This window comes from Podarcis vaucheri (genome assembly GCF_965113315.1).
Source record: "Podarcis vaucheri genome assembly, chromosome: 16".
Classification (NCBI taxonomy): domain Eukaryota; kingdom Metazoa; phylum Chordata; class Lepidosauria; order Squamata; family Lacertidae; genus Podarcis; species Podarcis vaucheri.
In genome coordinates, this window is record NC_138754.1 from 13,164,996 (window position 1) to 13,185,509 (window position 20,514).

The window sequence follows — 20,514 nt, forward strand, 5'->3', positions numbered from 1 at the left end:
TTCTTGTCCAGCATCTTTCCTTGAGTAGCATCCGCAGTCATGGCTTTTATTTTGTAGTTCTTTTTGCAGATGTGCTGGTGGTACTATTTCCATTTCCAGCCTATTGTACCTATTGCTTTGTGAATGACAAAGCAGCTCAGGAAATGCAGGTATTCCTTCTCTTACTGCTGGTGGGGGGGGGGAGCGCGGGAGGAGGGAGAGAGTGAGCTTCCTTGCATAGCCAGCTCATGTATCCAGTCTCCAGGGGAAAGGCCAAGGTGATGGCAGGAGGAGGGGAGGCTGCATTTCACCACATTGGCTCCTTTCCCAGGCTGCTAGAGACAAGCTCCTGTGTCCTCCTTCCGGAGGGGAGGCATCATCACCCTCCTAGTTGAGAGAGAGAGAGAGAGAGAAAGAGAAAGAGAGAGAGAAATAGACAAGCTCAGGCAAGAGGGACTAGTGGTTAATCCAAGAACAACAATATTGCTCTCTACCCTGTACCTCTTCACCAACACTCCCCAGGGAGCAGATTGCTTCTTGCTGTCCGATTCTGCCACCCCCTCCCATCTTTCTTTTCTGTCTGGCATCATCCGTGGCAGCCTCCTACTTTCCCTTCAGGCCTCTCCAGGTTTGGGGTTTCTGCCAGTCAAATTCTATATCCTCTCTTGGCCAGCATGAATGGACATGGCCAGAGGGACAGACAGCTTGGATCATATCTCTTGTTGCCCCCCCCCACTCCTCCTCCTGATGAGTAGAGCTGCAAGAGGATGGCTTGGCACAGCTTGACTGAAGGCGCAGCTGCCACTGCTGAAAGCTTAACCCCTCAAGCACCAGGGCATGGGGCTTCATCTCCATCTCCACCCTAAGGGAACAAAAGGGCAGACATTGTGCTTCTTGTGACAGTGGGGTGCTGTAGGTATGGGTGTCTGCAGGCGGCTAACTGACACCATGAAGTCCATTTGCCTGAGCAGACAATTTTTCCTACTCTTTCTTGTTGCCACTGCTATAGTTCTGCCACACAAACATGCAGGTTAATAACCTAAACTGGTGTCACTGGTGCTTGGGACTAGCTGGCTCCTTCCCCATCATATTGTGCTAACAAACATTCTTCACCTAGATAGGTTTAGGATTTGGGGTGAAAAGGGAAGCTTGCACTTCTCCATCCTCCCTGCCACCAAACACTAGCAACCCTCCGCCCCTCACCCCTCGCTCTCCTGGCAGAGGGGGAGGGGGAGGGGGAAGTGTCTGTCTCTTTAAGACTGTCAGGTTGCAGGGAGCAGATGGCATCTGCTTCCAGTCCTTGTTCTTTGTGTGGCTGCACAAAAGAGGGAGCCTGTCTCTCCTGAATTTACCCCCCCCCTTTGTGTTGGGGTGGAGCTGGGTGCAGGGAGAATGCAGCTGGGGGAGGTCTGAAGAAGGGAAGGAACCATATTGGGAGGGGGTGGAGCAGATTTATTGCAAAAGTAAACTTGAATTTTCCAGGCCTTTGTGCACTGGGAAAGGGGGAAGCCAGGGACTTATTTTATTGTGGATGCAGCCCCCCACTGCACTGCACAAATGCAACCTCAAACCTTCCCTTTCTTAGCCTCTAAACGATGGGGAAGTGCTGAAGTGGGAAGGTTTGCTGTAGCTGGAAAGCTGGGGACCATCATGAGGAAGGCAGAATCAGCAAAAGAAGAACTAAGTCATTCAGCAAACCCTAGAAGTAGTGGGCAGTAGGCTTATGTGGGTGGGGAAAGATGGGTCTGTGTATCAGGAGTGGGAATGCTATATAGATGAACGGTAAAGCAGTGGTTATGGGTTCTACTTTTCTATAGAGGTGGATCTCTCTGTCACAGAGAAGGAGCACTGGGGAGGGATGCATAGGCATTGTGGATTGTTAGTGCATGTGGAATGGACATCTCAGTACAGGATATACATGCAGAATACTAAATCCAGAGACATGAGAAGTAGTTCAGAGAAATCCATACATAGGTGTGTGTGAGAGAGAGAGACTGCTGTAAAGTATGTGGAATGCTTGGGTAGGAAACAGCTGTAGGCACTGGAGAGGGAGCATATAAATTGGGAACAGCATAGTCTTGTGTGGTGTGTGACTCTCTGCATTCAAGGTGGGGAGTGACACAGTTTGTGGTTTATGAGCAGGAAGGGTATGACTCTTTGTGTAAGGATGGAGTTTATGGAGCAGCAGCTGTGGAATGAGTGTAGCTTTGCAGCAGCAGAGTGAGGGAGGAAGTATGTGATGGCAGGCAGTGGGGAAATGTGATGGTATATGCATAGAGTGATGAAGTAGTAGCAACAGCATGTGACAATAGAGGGAGTGTGTGTGTGGCTCTTTGTGTGCCTAGAGAAGGGAATGCAGGATGTGGAGTGTGACTAGACTTGAGGGAGCATGGCTGTGCTTCTGGATATAGGTGGGAGAGTAGAGTTGTGTATCTGTGTGCCGATGGCAGGGGGGGGGGAGTGTGTACGTGACCCCAATCAGGCCCTTCCTCTTCCCTCTGCTCTGGGCAGTGCTACAGGCCAGGCACGCTCCCTGGAGGGCAATCAGATCCTTTAATCTTCAGCAGGATGGAAAGCGGCTGGGTCTGTTCAGAGCTCTCACTCTCCCTTGCATCAGTTCCCCCCACCCCTTGTGCTTTGGCTTTGATGTTCAGCTTCTCCATGTTGAAGCAGACAGACTTGGGCATTCACATCCTTGGGCTGCATTTGAGCATGCATGTGCAACACGCGCACACACATGCATTATTGGCACATGTTCTCCTATACATATTCTATTATTCTGTAAATGCTGCAGGGGGAGCAGCTTGTGCACTGAGAAGACTGGAGAGTTTGCAACACTAGTCAGCATCTACTCTAGGCTCCCTAGTCTGCGGGTTCCTCATCCCACAGCCCCAGTGGAGGGAGGGCTGGTGGAGGGAGGAAGGGTAGGCGGACTCATGAACTCTGGGATCCCTGCTGACAGCAGGAGGTTTGAATGGCCTCATATGCGGTGAAGGGACCAGGCAGGCTACTCATTGGTATCTTCTAAATTTAGGAGCCTGATTATAGTTTGGGGCTTGGAAAGAAGAGCGGAAAATACCCACCAAATAGAAATTCAGCTTGGGAGGAGGAGAGCGAAAAGCACATGCTTGCATGAATCTGCATCATGAGAATGCATTCATGATGTGTGAAAGGCACCTGTGCTCCTTATTTCTCTCTCACACTCTCAAACACATTATTTTTTATTATGCACTCACAGTAACTCCATATGACAGCTGCTCCTGGGTCAGTCCCCAAAAAGAGAAATGCAATACAGACAAGGTGTTGTATTTTAATGCACTAACGTTTACTGGTGTCAAGCTGGAGCATGCAAGCTTTTGAGCTGCACAGAGCTCTTCTATCAAAGCAGAATTAATGGGGGCCAGAGTAAAATGTTTCCCTGTAATTCCAAAGCCACTGAAGCAATCTTTCTAATCCTGCATGTATATTCTATGTGTCTATGTGCACACATGCATGAACACACACAGAGTGTCTCTCCTTCTCACTTGAAGTCTCTGCCCTCAGTCAAACAAGGCAGCCGTGCTGGATTAACTGTTGGAACAGAAACACACAGTTTTGCTTTTCCCGTAGGAGCAATTTTCCATTGATTGTGTGGTAATTCATCCCACTTGAAATCAAGAGTTAGACACTTGAGTATTTGCTTTTCTGACTGTTGCAGTAGCAGGACAGTATCCCACTTTCCCTTCATGTCAGTCCAGTTCTTATGGGTGCATTGTGGCAGGGGCAGCATCTTCCTGGCTGGGAGAAAAACAGTGGCCAGATTGTGATAATGGTGGAAGTTGCCAGATCTCAGAACCCTACCAACAGTGCTACCCTGAGAGGGGAGTTGGTGTCTCTTATTTTTGAGCCAATATGGAAGCTAAACCCCAAGCGGGGCATTGAGCCAGCAGGGCTGTGCTGCTGCAGAGAGATACAAGCCACCCCACTGCTCCCATAAGCAAAGATTGTGGTCCTCTTGTCTTAGCCTTGTTGGCTTTCCCTCCAAATCCTGTGTCCTCCTGACCCCACTGCAAACAGAGTGGGTGGCAGGAACAGTGAGCTATAGCTGTATCTTTCTGCTGTTCAAAAGCACAGGGGCTCGCATTAGCTTTATCCATTGTCTAATCATAACCATGGCACATAATCATAGCAAACCTCTTAATACACACAGATAGTCATCTCCAGCAATTCAACCATTTTGGGGCCTTGTCCTGACCCACTCAATTTACCCTGGTTGTATGATACGAGCAATAAAGGGGTGGTGGTAAAAAATAAAGCACTTCTTGCCTGGTTCTCTCCGCAGCTTGGCAACTGTCTCCTTCCTGGGACAGTAGCCTGGGCTCCTGCTCTCAACCCCACCCCCAGCATGTCACTCAAATAAAGCAAAGGGGGTGGGAGAGGCAGAAGTCCAGCAGGGAGTCAGCAAATCTGTGTTGTGTGGGAAGTGGGCAGACTGGCCCTTTGCTTTTGTGTTTGCAGCTGCTGCTATTGCCACCCAGCCTGGCATTCACATTCTGGTCTTCCTTGCACCACTCCCTCTGCAAAGAGAAATGAGCAGTAGTCAGAAGGAAAAAGCTCCTCTATAACTTATAACTCCTTCTTATTCCCCAACAGTCTCCCTCATGCAGCCATTTTTATAGGGCTGTTGCTGTGTGTGTGTGCGTGTGTGTGTGTGTGCGCGTGCATATGCATGGTACACACACACACACACACACATAGAGTGAGCGAGCGAGCAAAGGAGCAGGTGTCTGTTTAGACAATGCAGTTGCTTTGTCGTGCTCCAGTGGGAGGGCAGGATGGGGGTGGGGTGAAGAAGGGAAAGGGAATGGGGAAGAATAAATGTAAGAGCAGGATTTCCCCTGTGTGACTGTGATTGTGACTGTGGTAGACGGGTCTGTGTGCATGTGTATAGGCTGCTATAGTTTTTTGCGGAGGGGATTAGTGTGCATGTGTGAATAGATATTTGAATGACTGACTGACAAGAGGATGTGATTTAAGAGACATCACTTACATGTGGAGTGAGAGTAGAGGTAGTGAACTTTCTGCTGTCTTTGTTATGCATTGTGCTAAGGGTGTAGCTCATAGCTCTTGAAATTTTGGGATGAAGGCAGAGTGAGAGAATAGAATGCTGGATTTGGTGTGGTGTTTGGGGTTGAGGGGGGAAATGGTTTGGTTAGTGACCACTGGGAATGTTTGTTTTTCCATTTCAGTTTCTCCCTTGATCCATTTACCTTACCCAGGCCTGCTCTGTTTTTCATGCCTTTTGTGACAGCATGTCATGCCGTTAGAGGACTGTGTGTCCGGTCCTTGCTGCAGGAAGCAAACTCCCTTCCATAGCTGCCTGTACTGAATGGATTTAGCCCTTGTCTGACTAAAACACTGTGTCCTCCTAGCGTGGTTAAGGCCTAAATAAAATGGTTTTTCCTCTGTTATGCAGCTGCTCATGCCAGCAGATCTAAACTGCCACAGAGGCTGAAGGGGCTTGTGGTGTTAGGTTTGCCGTGCTGCAAGAGGTATCAGTTTCATCATGTGTGTATTACACTGGCCTAGGTGTGTGTACAAATGTGTGCATATGCTCTACAGTTTTACATGCTTCCATGTCCCTTATTCTCATTGTTAGCCACTTGGGTTCAAATTCTAGCCCAGCCACATATATTGTAAACACACACACACACACACACACACACACACACACACACTGAAAAAGGAGACACATCTGCTTACAGTCCAGGAGCCATCTAGATTCACAAGGTACACTTAGGAAAATCTGTTTCTCGGTCTCTAATCTCCAGCTAGGAATAACAACAATGTGCCTCAACGAGCTTTGAGATTTTGTTGCTGTAGAAAGCAGAAGTTGTGTGCTTCTACATCCTCTTCACTACAGCTCTCCAATGCCACAAATCCCCCTCCTTTGTGTAGGGAAGAGAGAAGCCTGTAATGCTTCCTGGATGATGGACTACAGCTCCATACACCATAATCAATCAGGCACAAACTGTGTCCCCCCCCCTTCTATACACGACTGTCCCCTCTTATTCTGTCCTCTCATGGATTCTATAAAATACAAATTAAAACCAGGTTCCACAATTGAGCTAAAGATGGGATGATAGCCCATCTCAGGACACAAAACCAGAGTAACTGCTCTCCTTTGCAGAAGCAGCCAAGATAGAAAACCCTGACCCCTGCATTCCATTCCAGCTAATTGACCAGGAAACAAACAAGACTCCAGAGACAGGGTGGATGGCCTCAGCTCCCAGAGTCCTCCCTCCCTTCCTGCCAGCTCAATCCCCTCTCCCCCCACTGCGCTCCTCACCACCTCCACCGTACAGGGCTGGAAGGCAGCCTAGGACCTGAGCTCCTTTGACACATCAAAGAGCTCCTACAAAGAGTCTGTGAACAAACAGAATTCCCTACTAAAATTCTCCCCTTTGCTTCCTCCCGCTTCCAAGCAGCAGGGTTGGGGAAGAAGCTATTGTTCCTCCTCTGCTCTCTCCTTCCAGCAGGGAATTTCTCTGTCATGTTGACAGTGCCATGCCTCTTTGCACCCAGGCGCAGTTTTGTCACCTTGCTTCTCTCCGCCACCCACCACAGCCCTCCTCAACCAGCCATTATTTTATGGCCCTGTTTAGCCATGCTCTTTCAGATCTCCACAATATTTTTTAGCCCTCCTGAATCATTAGTCTGGCTGCCTTGGAGGCTGGTAGTCTATTCCCACAGTGAATCCTATTGCGAGTAAAATGACAGGAAATAAGAGAGGCTGATATTTATGAAATGGAAAAAGAGAGAATGCCTGAAACAACCAAAAAGGGAAAGCAGGGGGGCATCACCACGTGAATTTTTGTAGAAATCACCGAAGGTTCTAGCAGGCTGATGGGAAATGTGGGGAAAGGACCTAATGTTAAGCAGGCTGGGGTAGACAGAGAAAGGATGAATAGAGGAAAGCATGGTAGAGTTTTTTGGGTTAGCAGCTGGTAATTGGATGGACAATTTACCTGGAGTCCTGGATCACCATGCGAAGGAGGGGTAGAGTTAGGTAAACCCAGGTCTTAAAAGTTAGGCAGTGTACACCCCACACATTAAAAACACACCCCTCCCCCCAAACTCATGAGAAGGGTGCTGGGAATTGTAGCTCTGTGAGGTGTAAATTAAAGTTCCCAGCACTATGAGTCGGGAGTGCTTAAGTGCTTGGTGTGTAAAGAGCCTAAATCTGTGGCTCCCTTTAAGGACCCTTTTCATACCTTATGCAATTCTTCCTCAGGAACTCTTACTCACTCTGGCCAACTCACACTGAGTGCCTATTGCTAGAAACAATTAAATAGACCTCCTCTCTCCTAGATACACATTGCCAAATACTTAAATCAGTTTGCTTCAAGTGGGGGATGGGAGAGGAGGTAGGGAAAAGATTGTCTTTGATTGGGAACATGGACACAGGACTAGCAAGGGGTGTGGCCTGAGGAGAGTCCCATGGATCTGAGTGTCTCCACGCAATGTTAAATGCACAACCACCATTCAGTTTAATCTTGAATGTAGCCAGGAAGTGGCTTAAATCCCCCACCCCCAACACTGACATTTGCAGTGTCACTTCTGCAAGACATCCCACAGGATTGGTTTGAATCCAAGTGGCTACCTGATATGTTGTATTTTCCTTGTAAATCAGTTTATTATTATCCATCTTATAAGAGAAAAGGACTAGAATAATATTTTTAACTTGCGTGTAATGGGGTTTTTAAGAACATTTGCTTTTTGTTTCTTCACTATGGTATATATTCATAGACACAGGTGTGCAGGGCTGGCCCAAGACATTTTGTCACTTCAGGCAAAATGCCCTGCTGCCCCCCCCCCCAGCAGATCCAGGTCCCTGCGCTCACCCAGTCCCTGCAGTCTAGCACTGCAACTGTACCCTCACCTGTGGCTGTGCCCATGCTGCCACCATGACACAGTGGCAAGGGTGCAGCTGCAAGGGCAATGGTGCTGTGATGGTGGTGCAAGAAGCCCTGGTGGGGCTAGCAGGCACACAACAATGGGGGAGGGGAGGGTTGGATCCGCTACCTGAAGCAAATTGCTTCACCTCGCTTTGTGCATGGGCTGCTCCTGTGTGCAGTAAACCTTGTTGTAAGGGCTACCATTTTATCCTTATCCATGAGTAAGACCACCGAAGAGAATTTAGACAGAAGCAGCCCAACCAGGAGGAAAGGTTAATTGGCTGCCTTAGGCAGCTGATTGTGGTGTGGCAGAGGAGAAAAGGGTCTGATCTGATGAATAGGACTCACAACCATTGGTAATTCTCTTACATAGGCTCCCCTGAAATGAATGCGAACTGCGCAAGAACATCATAGTGTGTCGCTCGTGTTCATTTCAATGAGCCTAGTAAAGGGCAACTTCCTTCTCAACTAATTGTGCCCCTCTGTGTAGAGGGTGGGTTGAGTGGGTTCATTTGGGTTTTCCTAGTTCTGTTCTGCAGAATTGCAGAGCTATCCAGATTGAAGCGGTCTTCTAAAAAGCCGTGTGGTGGAGATAGTGATGCCAAGGGAATAGGTCAATCTGATATAGGGGTGTGGACTTGTTTTCTCTCACTTTGGAACTCTCCCATACACAGCAGCCAATGCTCTATATAGTGAGGATAAAATGACAGCTAAGTGAAATTTTGAGAGTGTTAGATGACTTCACAGTTATGTGTCTTATAAAGATGCTACTGTTCTGCTGCTACCAAACAGTGCCTTTCTCCTGGATAAGGAGAAAGTGAGAGAAGCCAGATTAGAGCAGAAGCAATGGAGGGGGAAGAGAGACTTTCCCACGTGTCTCCTGCTGGGAATTGAATATCAGCATCTAACGGCACCTTCTCCTCATTCGCTACAAGGGGAACAGACTTCCTCCATCCTTCACCCCTTTGAAGAAATGGGAATTCTTTTCTTTTCTCTCTTTTTTAAGACAGAGTAGCTTGTGCTTTCAGAGGACTGATGTGCTCCCTCCCCGCTCCTGACCTTTTCCTCCCCATTCTGCACATCTGGCCTCCACCCTCCCCTTTCTGCGTGCCTCTTGCCCCTGCGTGCCTCCTCTGGCCAGATGTGCAGGCAGGCGGAAGAGTCTGAGGGGAGGTGCTAAGGCAGAGAACTGGAACTACTTTCTCACAGCAGCAGCAGGAGCAGCAGCAGCAGCAGGAGCAAGAGCAAGAGCAAAGCAGCCACAGACTCATTGTGTGAGAGGGAGGGAAAAAGAGATGGTGGCGGCAGCAGTAGGAGACGGCAGCGCCTGCAAATAATCCTCCTCATGCAACTTTTCCTTTAAGTGCCTCACACGCACGCGGGAGGCTTTCCTCCTGATCCTTCTTCTCTTTCCTGGTGATAAAAACTGGGACTCTGGAGAGGATATTCCCTTTTTGTACAAGTTACTGCAGCTCTGAAGAAGAAAAGAAAAGGACTGATCTTTTTTTGAGGGGGGGGCTTAGGTAGACTTTTAGGGACCAAAGGACTTCTCCCCCTTTTACGTTTCCCTAGGATTTTTAAGGTGATATTTCCTCCCTCCCCCTTCTTCTTTTTGCAGATTGGAGGATCTTAGCTGGAGAAGCAGCTTATTTTAGAAGTTATCTTTTTTAGGTTGCTGCTCCCCCAAACACACATCCTATTCCAGGTGTTAAGCTCCCCACTTTCTCAGAGCATCTCCTACATAACTTCAGCAGTACCGAGTTTCCCCTCATGGTTCATACCCATTACAAGGAAGTTTACAGTAACTTTGGAATGAGAGACAAAATTTCAGAGTGGGAAAGGAAAACCTGAACTCTGATCTTTCCTCCCTTTGCACTGAATTTACGTTTAACTCCTACCTTCACTGCAATGGATTTTTACAAGGGGCATTAATTTCCTCCTCTTAATGTTTTAAAGTTGGAAGTTGCGGCAAAGGGAGAGAAGAGACGGCGGAACTTCAATTTTTTAAAATTTAAATAACACACAAGTATTTCAGTTTCCTGAAAGAGGTACGAAGACTGGAAGGGGAAAATATATCCTTTCCCAGCCTGGTGGTCTGCTGGGAATTGGAAGATGCCTTCCGTAATGGAAAAATCAGGGATTCTGTCCAGAAGCCGGTCCAAGTCAGCCACCAACGGCAACCACCAGAACTCAGAAGATGACAGCAGTGAAGAGGAACACTCCCACGGTAAGCGAAGCTGAGCTACATGCTATGCTCACACGAGGAGTTATTAAAAGTGGCTGTTTCTCAAGACTTCATTGTACTCAAGGGGGTGGGAGGATTTGAACCAATGAATGCGTGGGTTGAAGGTCTGAGATGCCCCAGTTAAAAAGAGGGCTGAGAGAATCCACTGTGCTGTGCTGCGGTGGAACAAAGAGTTTGGTATCGGGGACCCTTTTGGAGCTGGACTTCAGGCCACTGAGCTCATGACACCAATGGCTTTAGTTTGGCTCTTTCCAATAGAGGGGAAAGGCCTTTATTAGGCTCACCTTGCCCTCTACTGGCCACAGAGTGAGAGTGGGCGTGGGAGAGCTGGTAACACAAATGTAGGGGGGGGGGTGTCCAGAGAGAAATCTGGCTCCATGAGGGCTGTGGGGTGAGGTTGTGGGGGCACAGCTGATGGATAATATATCTAAGAAAATGTTTGTTTTGGGGTGCATATGACAGCATGTGAGAAACATGTAACTTGGAAAACTGTAGTTTGTAAAGCAACAGAGATGGTGCAGGGAGAGGGCTAGGAGTGTGCAAAAGAGAGACTTATCCTGATTGCAGGAAGCAGATGATGAGCTCCTTCAGTGTTGTGACATGAGGCTTCAAAAGAAGAAAGGGGGGCGCACAGGTGTTTGTCTGGCTCAAGGTGTTCCAAAAGGTGAGGTGCTGTTAATGAAGTGCATCTTCCCAAATGTCAGCCCAAGCATGTGTTATGCTGCTGCTTGGGATCCTTGAATAAAACAGTGTGATAGTTGCCAGGTCACTGTGGTTGGAAGAGACACTTCTTTCCCTTAATCCTTTCCAGTTGCTTCACACTTTAGTGATCACCCACCTATCTTACCTCTGACATTTGATCCTTTTTTGCCTGTGTGGTCAGACCCAGAAGCAGGATGAGGGTGGGGATCCTCTGCAACTGCCCCTTTCCTTTTTTCCACCTTCACCCATTGGCCAGGTTAACAAAGGAGCCAGCTAGGGGCTAGAATTAGAAAGTTGGTTTGGGTTTGAGCTCATAGCTTTATTGTCCCCAGAGCCCTCCCGTCATCTCTCTCCCCACCCTCCCACCCGAACTCTGTTATGATTTCCTGTACACCTCTGGCTTTGTTAGGCTTCCTCTTCCTCTTCCACCTCCCTCCATTCTCTGTGGGATGTGGTGGTGGAGGGACAACCCCCCGCCCAGTACTCCACATGTCCACTGGTGCACCTGCAGCTGAACATCTGCTCTAGGAGATATACAGTGCTGTTGATAGGGCTGGATGGGGAGAGACTTTTGTCTATCTGCCACAGGCTATAGATACACAACACAAGTAAAATCACCCTAGTCAGATTTCATTCTCAAAACACATTTTGGACAGAAGCTACCTCAGTGTGTCACCTGCATTTCAAGGTGTACAGGATAGTATAGCCCTGATAGTATAACCATGACCATCCATCCACCAGCAGGTTTTGCTTTAGCTCTCTTGAACTGTTGGATAGGACTGCTGCCTTCTCCAGTTCTCTCTCTCCACCTTGAATATTGGATCATGCTCTAGTGAGCCGGGTGGTGATGGTGCATGACCCTAAGGTGGTGTCATTTGTCTTTGCCAACTGACATCCACCCCTCACCCCACCCTGCCCAACACCACCCTAGAGCTGCCAGATGCACTCTTGGGGGAGATGCAGATGGTGCCCCCCAAGATATATCAGGAGAACCATGCCCCTTCCTGCACATGGCCACATGAGGATCCCATCACTGCCATCCCAGAAACTGCTCTGTAGGGCACAGTGTGGGTGTTTCTCAGAATGGATATGGAGCCCTTTCAGCAGACACTCGGCCCCCAGCCCAGCATGTGTTTCTTGGCCCCTCTGCCAGAAAGTGAAAGCTCAGGAGCTCCTTGGCATGACGTTGGCTAAATGTTTCCAGATCTTGCCTGCCGTTCAGCAGCTGCTTGGGTTTTTTGTTTTTTTTTAAGGAACAGGAGTTAGCAGAGTGTGGTGGAGAAAATACTAGGCTATCCAAAGTTATAGTGAAAATGGTGCATTTGCTGCCTGGGAAGGTTTCTCAGCAGTAGCCTTTCTCTTGATGTTTCCCTGGAGGGCTCCCAAGGGTCCTTGCTTCTCAAGTGCCAAAGTGCTTCGGGTGGTGGAGGATATGTGCACTGAGTGTTTGTACCAAGATCCTCCTTATTCATTTGGAAGGCTGCTATGGCTTGCTCAGCCATTTATACTGTTGCCCCCTTGGCCACACCGCCACCACCTTTGAGGATGGAGAAAGGCAGTGATAGAAGGAACACACAAACTCTCCACTGCAATATCTCAAGTAGAACCAGGACTCCTCCCAACCAAAACATGCAATTGCCCCTTCATATACAGTAGAAGTCTCCCCCAAATACTATGCTGGACCACTGAACTTAAAAGCAGTAGAGCGTCTCATTCTGCTTCCTGCAGTCTCCACATCCCTTGGGAATGTCTCTGGGCATTTGAGGCTATTCAGGCAGGAAGCACCAGCCAAAAGTGAAGGGATGATCCGACTCCTCTCTTGAGGGCTTGTATCGCTGTCTGAGCCAGCCTTTGCCCTCTCTCCCTTGCAGCAGCAGGTCCTTCAAGCTTGTCTTTCTTGTTCCCTTACAGACAGCATGATCCGTGTGGGAGCAGATTATCAAGCAGTGATTCCAGAGTGCAAACCAGGTAAAGAGAGGGGGGGCACATATAAGCATTACAGATTACAGGAGAGGGTTAAGCAAGAAGGCAGTCATGTTCCTGGCTCCTTCAAATAAAGGCTCTGGCTTAACAGTCCTGGTGGATCATTGCATTCTGAGTCCTCCTCCTTCCTAAGTGGAACCTGAGCATTTCCCCCTAAGGTGAACAAGGGCGACGGGTCCCACCCCCACCCTGCTGCACCAGATGGCTTCTCTCTGACCATCCCCCTCCTGCACCTGGCAGCAGCCCGAAGCTCTAATGCAGTCACACTCTCTTCCAGTGCCAAATCTTTGGCGCCTCCTGCTTACAACCACCCTGGCAACGCGTAGCTGCTAGTTTCTGGACCTGGAGGCTCCACCTGTCTTTGCTCTTGGTTCCGGGGTGAGTGGGGTGAAATTATATGTACCTCCTCCCCACACGCTGTCCAAGAGTGAAGGGAGGGGTCCACCAAAGTGTTGGATAATGTGTAATACAGGTGGGGACATGAAGACATGGGGGGCGGTCACCTACCAGGAAAACACAGTGAAAGCTGACTGAGCTGGGGTAGCTCGCACTGCTGGCTAGGATACCAGAGAGAGGTTGTGTTTGTGTGGACACCAAGCCATCCACTGCTTGCTTCAGCACAACAGCATTCCTCTCTCACCACCTTGATTTTCAGCAGCAGCAGCAGCAGATGAACCTATCAGGAGATCCTGTCCAGAGTGCTTAAAGCTTTCTCTTCCCTCTGTCTTTGTAATTCAGAGAGCCCAGCTCGCTACAGCAACAAGGAGTTGAAAGGGATGCTCGTTTGGTCTCCAAATCATTGCGTTTCTGATGCCAAATGTGAGTTGCTCCTCCCTCTTTAGTGTGTAAAAAGTGGAAAGGCCAGGTCAGATCAATGGCTGGGGCTGGGCCCTGCGCACTCCTGTGGAGCTCTCCTCCCTTCAGGCCATGTTGGATGTTCCAACAGCCTTTGCTCCCTGGCCTGGATTCTGAACCAGCTCCAGAATCAACCAAGAACTAAAGTAGGGGTGGGGGTGGGGAAATGCATTCCATCTTCAGCTGGTAACAGAGCCTCTGATTGACAGCTCCCCCTTCCCCCCCTCCCGGGACTCCTAGAAGCAATTACCGAGCGGCTGGTGCGCTGCCTCCGGCTCCTGGGTTATTAATCTGGCTGGTGCAGGCAGCTGGGGGGGGGGGAGAGAAATGGTGTCATTGCCTATGCTGAAGCAGAGAGGCCCAAAGTTGGGGTTCCGCTTGCCCAGGTAGTGCTGTCGCTTTTGAAGAGGGCAGCAAAAGATTGATGCATGGCCAATTGTCACCCCAATGGCTTTGTCATTAAGGGTTTGTGTGAGAATATATCACATGTACATAATATATTTTACAGCCACACTTTCCACTTCTATGGGGGATGCTTCTCCCCTCCTTCCCAAACATGAATTCACATGGGACTGGCAGGCACATCTCTTGGGCAGTGCTCTTGTAACACAGATCTAGTGTGTGCTGGACCCTCTGGCCACATGCCTGCTTTTATGTTCCTCTAGAGGGCACACCACAACATAGCACTTCAATTTTCTCCCCTCTTTGCTAGCAGGAGGGGCTCCTCACCGGAAGCCCCAAAAGTGGTTGTGGATGTCATGGAAGAGGAGATGATCACTGCCATCCCCACCGGGCAGGCAGGCAGGCTAGTCAACCACCGAGGGAAAGAGATGTCAGAGGACGAAGCATCTACATCTTCTCTGTTTCCCTCCCCCAGCACTGACGGTTGCCTCTTTCTCCCTCTAGTGGACAAATATATTGCCATGGCCAAGGAGAAGCACGGATACAACATAGAGCAGGTAGGAAAACCAGAACAAACTGGATTCCCTGGGTGGTGCTTCAACAAGTTTTACTTGGAGTAGACTCATTAAAATTACTGGACCTAACTTAGTGGTGGTCATTAATTTCAGTGTAAATCTTAAGTTGAATACAACCCCTTGTTTCTTGACCCTAACTCAACATTTCTGAAATCCTACAAATTCTATAAGAGCAGAGAAAATTACACAAAATTAGACATTGTTTGATCGGGTTAAGCAAATTAGATTTATTGGACACTTCATTCCATTTAGCATCAACTTGTAAGCCAGTAAAAGCTTATTGGAAACAATGCTACCCAGTCTTAAGATAGGCATTTTCTCATAGCAAAAATGTGATACCACAGGACCAGGTGAGAGGTTGAGAGATACATTTAAGAGGTATCCCTCCCCCAAGAGCTGACAAACATGCCATTCCATGGCCAAATGTAACCCTTCCTAGCCCATCTCTCTTTCACTGATCTGCTTGCCATCACTATCTTAACCTTGTAAGGTTATCTTCAGAATTGCCAGAAACTTAGGTATCGCCAGACTTTCAGGAGCCACATTTTCAGGAGTGACATTCCATTGCTGGGTCACTCCCCTCTCTTACCCATTGCCTTCTTTCCCCCAACAGGCTCTGGGGATGCTGCTGTGGCACAAACACGATGTGGAGAAGTCCCTGGCTGACTTGGCCAATTTCACACCATTCCCTGATGAGTGGACGGTGGAGGACAAAGTCCTGTTTGAGCAAGCCTTCAGCTTCCATGGCAAGAGTTTTGCTCGAATCCAGCAGATGGTATGCGTTCCCCTCTTGCTGGTGTAAGTGGCAGGGTGGCTGGGGTCCAAAGAACAATCATCTTCTCACGAGTGTCCAGTGCCAGGTTGGCCTCGTCAGGCCCCTTCCGCAGCCCCACTGCCACCTCCTGGCTGTTCTCTGGGTGAGCAGTGATGCAAGTGAAGGAGGGGAGCAGCCTTTCCTCACCCTCTTGGCCCTGGTTCAGTTGGCCAAGAAGAAGAGGGCAAGGAATGGGAAATAGGGACAGCAGTAAGGTGGAGGTAAGGCTGAGGGTATCTTGCATAAGTCCCCCTCCAAAACTTGCAACCAGATATGTGCCTATATTGACAATTTACAAAACTGTTTTAAGGCCTGCTCTTTGGAATCCTGGGCTGGCTGCACCATGATTTTCCTGTTCTGTATCCCCTTTTTACTCTGTATGGGGAGCCAGCTTGTGCAATTATATGGGCTGATGGTTGTTTCTGGACCAGATTCCCCATTTCACTAGTCCCATTCTGGCACCTTCTGTCTCACACACACAATATACGAATGACCCAGTGCCACAGCTCTACTCATTAACTCTGTATTTGAGCATCACTCCATGGCCTAATTACATGCCTATTAGAATTACCTTGTGCCACACAGTAATTCAGGTTTTGGCTGCCCTCTCCTACTCACCGTTCCTCCTGCGACTCCTTGCTTAGCTTCCTGATAAGATGATTCCCAGCCTGGTGAAGTATTACTACTCCTGGAAGAAAACCCGGAGCAGGACTAGCGTGATGGATCGGCAGGCCCGCAAGCTGCTCAGCAAGAAGGAAAAGGATGACAGGTCAGAGACCAAGAGTGCATGTACATGGGGTGGATGGGCTTAGCAGGCTCGTGAAGGAAAGGGTTTATAGCAGAGGTAGCTGGGTGGCTGGGCCTGTCACAGAGCCAATAACTTTGCCTTCAACCCCAAAGCAGTTTCATTAGTGGGACCCCACCAATTAATGAAACACTACAAATCAGTTTCTGAGGCAGGGAGCCTGCCCAAACTCAGTTAAGCTGAATATAATGTCAAGATTTGCCCATAAAACCAATTGCAATCTAGCAAGGACAGAACCAGGCAAAATATTGATGGCTTGGAAGTGACTACCTTGTACGCAATTATTGGGTGGACACAGCCTGGACTTCTAAAACTCCAAGACCCCTGCTTGTGCTAACCGCTGCATCACTGTAAACTTGTTTTTTTAAAAAACAAAGTACGTGACAGAATTCCAAACTTTTCTCCTGCAATTTAAGTCTCTCCCACTGCATGGGAAAAAGTGGGGGCACAAGCAGAGATGGCCAGAAGTTCGTTTTCTCCAGTGAAGCCGAGCCAGGATGCAATGAACAGCAGTAATTACTACCTCCCAGAAGAGCTCAAAGCAAGGATGGCAATAGCCCAGTAGGGGGAAGAGACCTATTTGGAGAAACCAGAAAAAGACTGCAGGAGAGGCAAGTCATATTCTGGAGCAAGCAGAATAACTTCTAATGTCTGCTGCATTTCCCTTACAGTAATGATGAACTGGAGGAAGGACGGCAGGCTAGTGAGGGTGAATTTGATGCCATGGATCCCAAGAAGGAGGTAAGGGGAATGGCCACTAACAGGTCTAAACTAAGGGTAGCTAAGATAAACAAGGGTCAACATGGTTCCAGTACCTTCAGCGGCAAGAAAACAGGCACTTTGTCATGAAAATGTTTTTTGGTGTGTTTTTTTTTAATTACAGGGCACACAAAGTCCTGAATTTATCAGGATGGAGATATCATGTGCCAAGGAACATTAAACCGCTTAGAAGAGCTATAACTGAATGACAAAAGGAACTGGGTGGTAGAGGACTGGCTGATACATTAACCTAAGGAAGATGGGGTTGTAACCAGTGAAGTTCTACTTGGGGGGTCGACCCACTGAAAGTAAGGAACCTAAGTTAGCCATGTCTATTAACTTCAGTGGATCTGTACTGAGTACAACTAGCACTGGATACAACCCAAGGAGTTACCCCTGCCAAGACAGATTACAATCCAGCTCCTCAAGGAAGCAGCATTAAAGGGCATGGGAGGAAGAGCTGCAGTGGAGCAGTAAAAACCATGGTAAATTTGAAGGGAGGTCCTGTTCAGTTTCTCTCACTCTCATTCTCTCCTCTCCAGCCTGGTTACCAGAAGCCCCTGAACAGCAAGCCAGGGCCTGTGAAGAAGGAGGTACAACTGTCACAGTATCGGCACCACCCACTACGCACTCGCCGGCGTCCTCCCAAGGGCATGTACCTGAGCCAGGAGGACATTACAGGCCTGTCTGCCAGCCCAGACATGGCTGTTCTCACCCTGCGCCACCTGGACTCCCAGCTGGTTTCCCTCAAGCGCCAGGTAGCAAAATTCTAAGTGTGTACACGTGGTCACAACTTGCTGCCTGCCTGCCTCCCTCCCAATGAGCATGCACCGCCCCTTACGGAAAACCTGTTCTCCTTTTCATCTTCCAAAGAATTTGGGCTCTTCAGACTATGGGGGTGGGCAAGGGAGCTGTTGCCTCCTGACCTTCCAGTCTCTGTCCATACTAGGTACAGAGCATCAAGCAGATCAATAGCAGTATGAAGCAGGTGCTAGAAGGTGGAATAGACAAACTACGGCCACCGGAGGTGAGTGTGCATGCGCAGGCAAACTGCCCTTTTTCTGTAGTGGTAGTTTCCAGATTTCTCTGTTCGGGGGAGGCATAAGAGGGAGGGAGGCAAAGCTCAGACACGCTCCTTTTCTCCCTTGCAGACGAACATCAAGTTCAATTCACGCTGGACAACAGATGAACAGCTGCTGGCTGTACAGGGTGAGCCTTCAAGGTCCAGCAGGTGGGAGCCCATGTAGCAAAGAGGCGACAGGCTGCCTCCTCTTAGCAATGCAGGGCTGAACTAGGAGGATGGATGGGTTATTCCCCTCCGTTGTATCAGAGGAGGATATTGGTCTTTGGGATTTGAGGGCCAGAGTGCAGGTTATGATCACCCTAAAGTGGCACCAAATTTCTCCACCATGGATTGGGGGCCTGGAGACACAACAGTAGGTAGCTGGCTTGCCAAATGGTGGCATTTGGTTATGTGGCGGGACGGTGCAAAAATCACCTCTCTTTTCCTGCTCAGCCATCCGAAAATACGGCAAAGATTTCCAGGCCATCGCAGAGGTGATTGGCAACAAGACAGTAGCCCAGGTGAAGACTTTCTTTGTCAGCTACCGGCGCCGGTTCAACTTGGAAGAGGTGCTGCAGGAATGGGAGGCTGAGCAGGAGGGTGTGGGGCCGGCTGCCCCCCAAGGTAGCTCCCCTTCTCAGGACCAAAAGAGCTCTAGCGCTTCGTTAGCAAGCAGTGAGGAAGAAGATGAGGTGAGGAGAGGGGCTGCCCCCAAGTACCAACACCGCACAGACCTCTTGAGCTTCTCCAGCACTGAAAGCTCTCCTTCTGCCCTTTTGCAGGTACAGATCACTGCGGTGTCCCGTTCCCTGCAGCAGCAGCAGCAACCGCCACCACTGCCCCCTCCGCCGCCACTCCCAGCGTCTCCCCGGCCACCACCTGCTGCCCTCTCACAACCACCCCCTTTGCTGAGGCCCACACTTCCAACAGCACCCACGCTGCACCGCCAACCCCCACCACTGCAGCAAGGCCGCTTCCTGCAGCCCAGACTGTCACTCAACCAGCCGCCACCCCCGCTCATTCGGCCAGCCACCTCGCGACAAGCGCCCCGCAGTGGCCAGCACCCCCCATCACTCCTTGGTGGGATAGGAGAGCCCCCTCCCCCCTCCTCCAGCTCCCTCTGAGGAGGGGTTTCAGAGTGCTTCCTTTGACATCTGTGAGCCTGGCTCTACAACAGTCACAGCTGTGATTGGTACAGTCCTCTCCCCCCACAAGGTGTGCGTCGGCTGTGGTGGTCATGAAAAGGTAACAGCGGAAGGAGGGGCTTTGGGGTCCCAAGTGTCATCTGACCCAGTTCAGGTAGCATCCAGAAAGCTGGCAAGGAATCCCAATCCCCATGTACATTGGGGTGGGGGTGGGGCATTTTTTTTCTTGGGAGGGGAGGGAAGAGAAAGGAAGTGATAGGACTAGTAACTTGGGGTGGGTTTGGATTATGTTTACACTTTTGCAGGATCAGTTGCGTCAGTGCCTGTGTGAATCGGGGATTGGGGGGAGGGCAAGGGGAGGTATGTCAGAGTTGACACAGGTGGAAGCTTGGGGGGAGGGGGAGGAAGGAGGGGAGATTTACACCTGATCAGACTGGATGCAGAGGCAAGAGTGCTCCCAAGTAAAGATGCCCCTCTTTCTGTAGCAGCAATTTCCCTTCCTCTCCAGTTTCTACATGGAGATTTGGAAGGGGGGGAGGGAATGAGTGGCAGCTTGCTTTGCTCTGTACTTGCCTGTCCACCTTGCCAGGCAGGAGTCCCTGGCAGCAAAGATGTAACGACTCCCTAAAGAGTAGGATTGGGCAGTCTTCTGTGTACGATTCCCCTCCAAGGCCCCACCCATTGCTGGGAGTCTTTTGTTGTTGTTGTCGTCCATGGAGCATTTTCAATAAAGGTATTTTGTTACAACTGGCTGGTCTTTCCACCCTGTGTCTAGCTCTGGAGGCAATGGAGCATGGGGAAAGTGTGTGGCATTCACAATTGCCCAAATCAAGGCAGAAGATAAATTCTGTGCTCTAGCAAAGGGCTGTCATGTCTCAAGATGCATGTCGGAGATAAGGCTTCCCCCTCCCCTTCTGAAAAACAGGTCTGGAGCTTATAATTTTTCTTCTTTGGCTTTTAATAAGAATGGAAAGGGGAGAATCAGGCAAGCTACTTGGTCACAAGCAAGAGGAAGGAGGTCTTTGCCCCGTCAGCCTCCTCCCAGGCATGGTCTTCCAAAAGGTGCTCTGATCCTGTCACAGAGACAGCTTTGCCCAGGATGAGTCCTGCCAGTCTCAGCAAGATGAACACAGCAAAGGCCAGAGGGAATTGCATATGCGGTGACATCAAAATTGCCACTCCCAGAGCCTTTAGCAATTCGCCCTGCTGTAACAGGGACAGAGGGAGCCTCTTGTGGAACACTGCATCTC

At 49.4% G+C, this 20,514-nt stretch overlaps 1 protein-coding gene across 11 annotated transcripts in view; it reads left to right on the forward strand.

Annotated features, from left to right (window-relative positions):
* RCOR2 (REST corepressor 2) overlaps positions 1-20,011 on the forward strand; it is a 28,229-nt gene extending 8,218 nt beyond the window's left edge. For 2 of the 11 annotated variants that reach the window (XM_082202757.1, XM_082202754.1), the window contains exons 4-14: positions 10,729-10,825; positions 12,775-12,831; positions 13,585-13,665; positions 14,608-14,660; positions 15,292-15,453; positions 16,137-16,261; positions 16,969-17,038; positions 17,599-17,814; positions 18,006-18,083; positions 18,208-18,265; positions 18,573-20,011. In XM_082202757.1, the coding sequence (XP_082058883.1) occupies positions 10,729-10,825; positions 12,775-12,831; positions 13,585-13,665; positions 14,608-14,660; positions 15,292-15,453; positions 16,137-16,261; positions 16,969-17,038; positions 17,599-17,814; positions 18,006-18,083; positions 18,208-18,265; positions 18,573-19,243 (1,668 nt within the window). In that variant the 3' untranslated portion in view covers positions 19,244-20,011. Of the gene's footprint in view, positions 1-4,829; positions 10,144-10,728; positions 10,826-12,774; positions 12,832-13,584; positions 13,666-14,607; positions 14,661-15,291; positions 15,454-16,136; positions 16,262-16,968; positions 17,039-17,598; positions 17,815-18,005; positions 18,084-18,207; positions 18,266-18,572 lie in introns of those variants that run through there. The other 9 variants (XM_082202758.1, XM_082202760.1, XM_082202761.1 and 6 more) reach the window with 9 other exon arrangements.
* Positions 20,012-20,514: the final 503 nt, after the last annotated feature.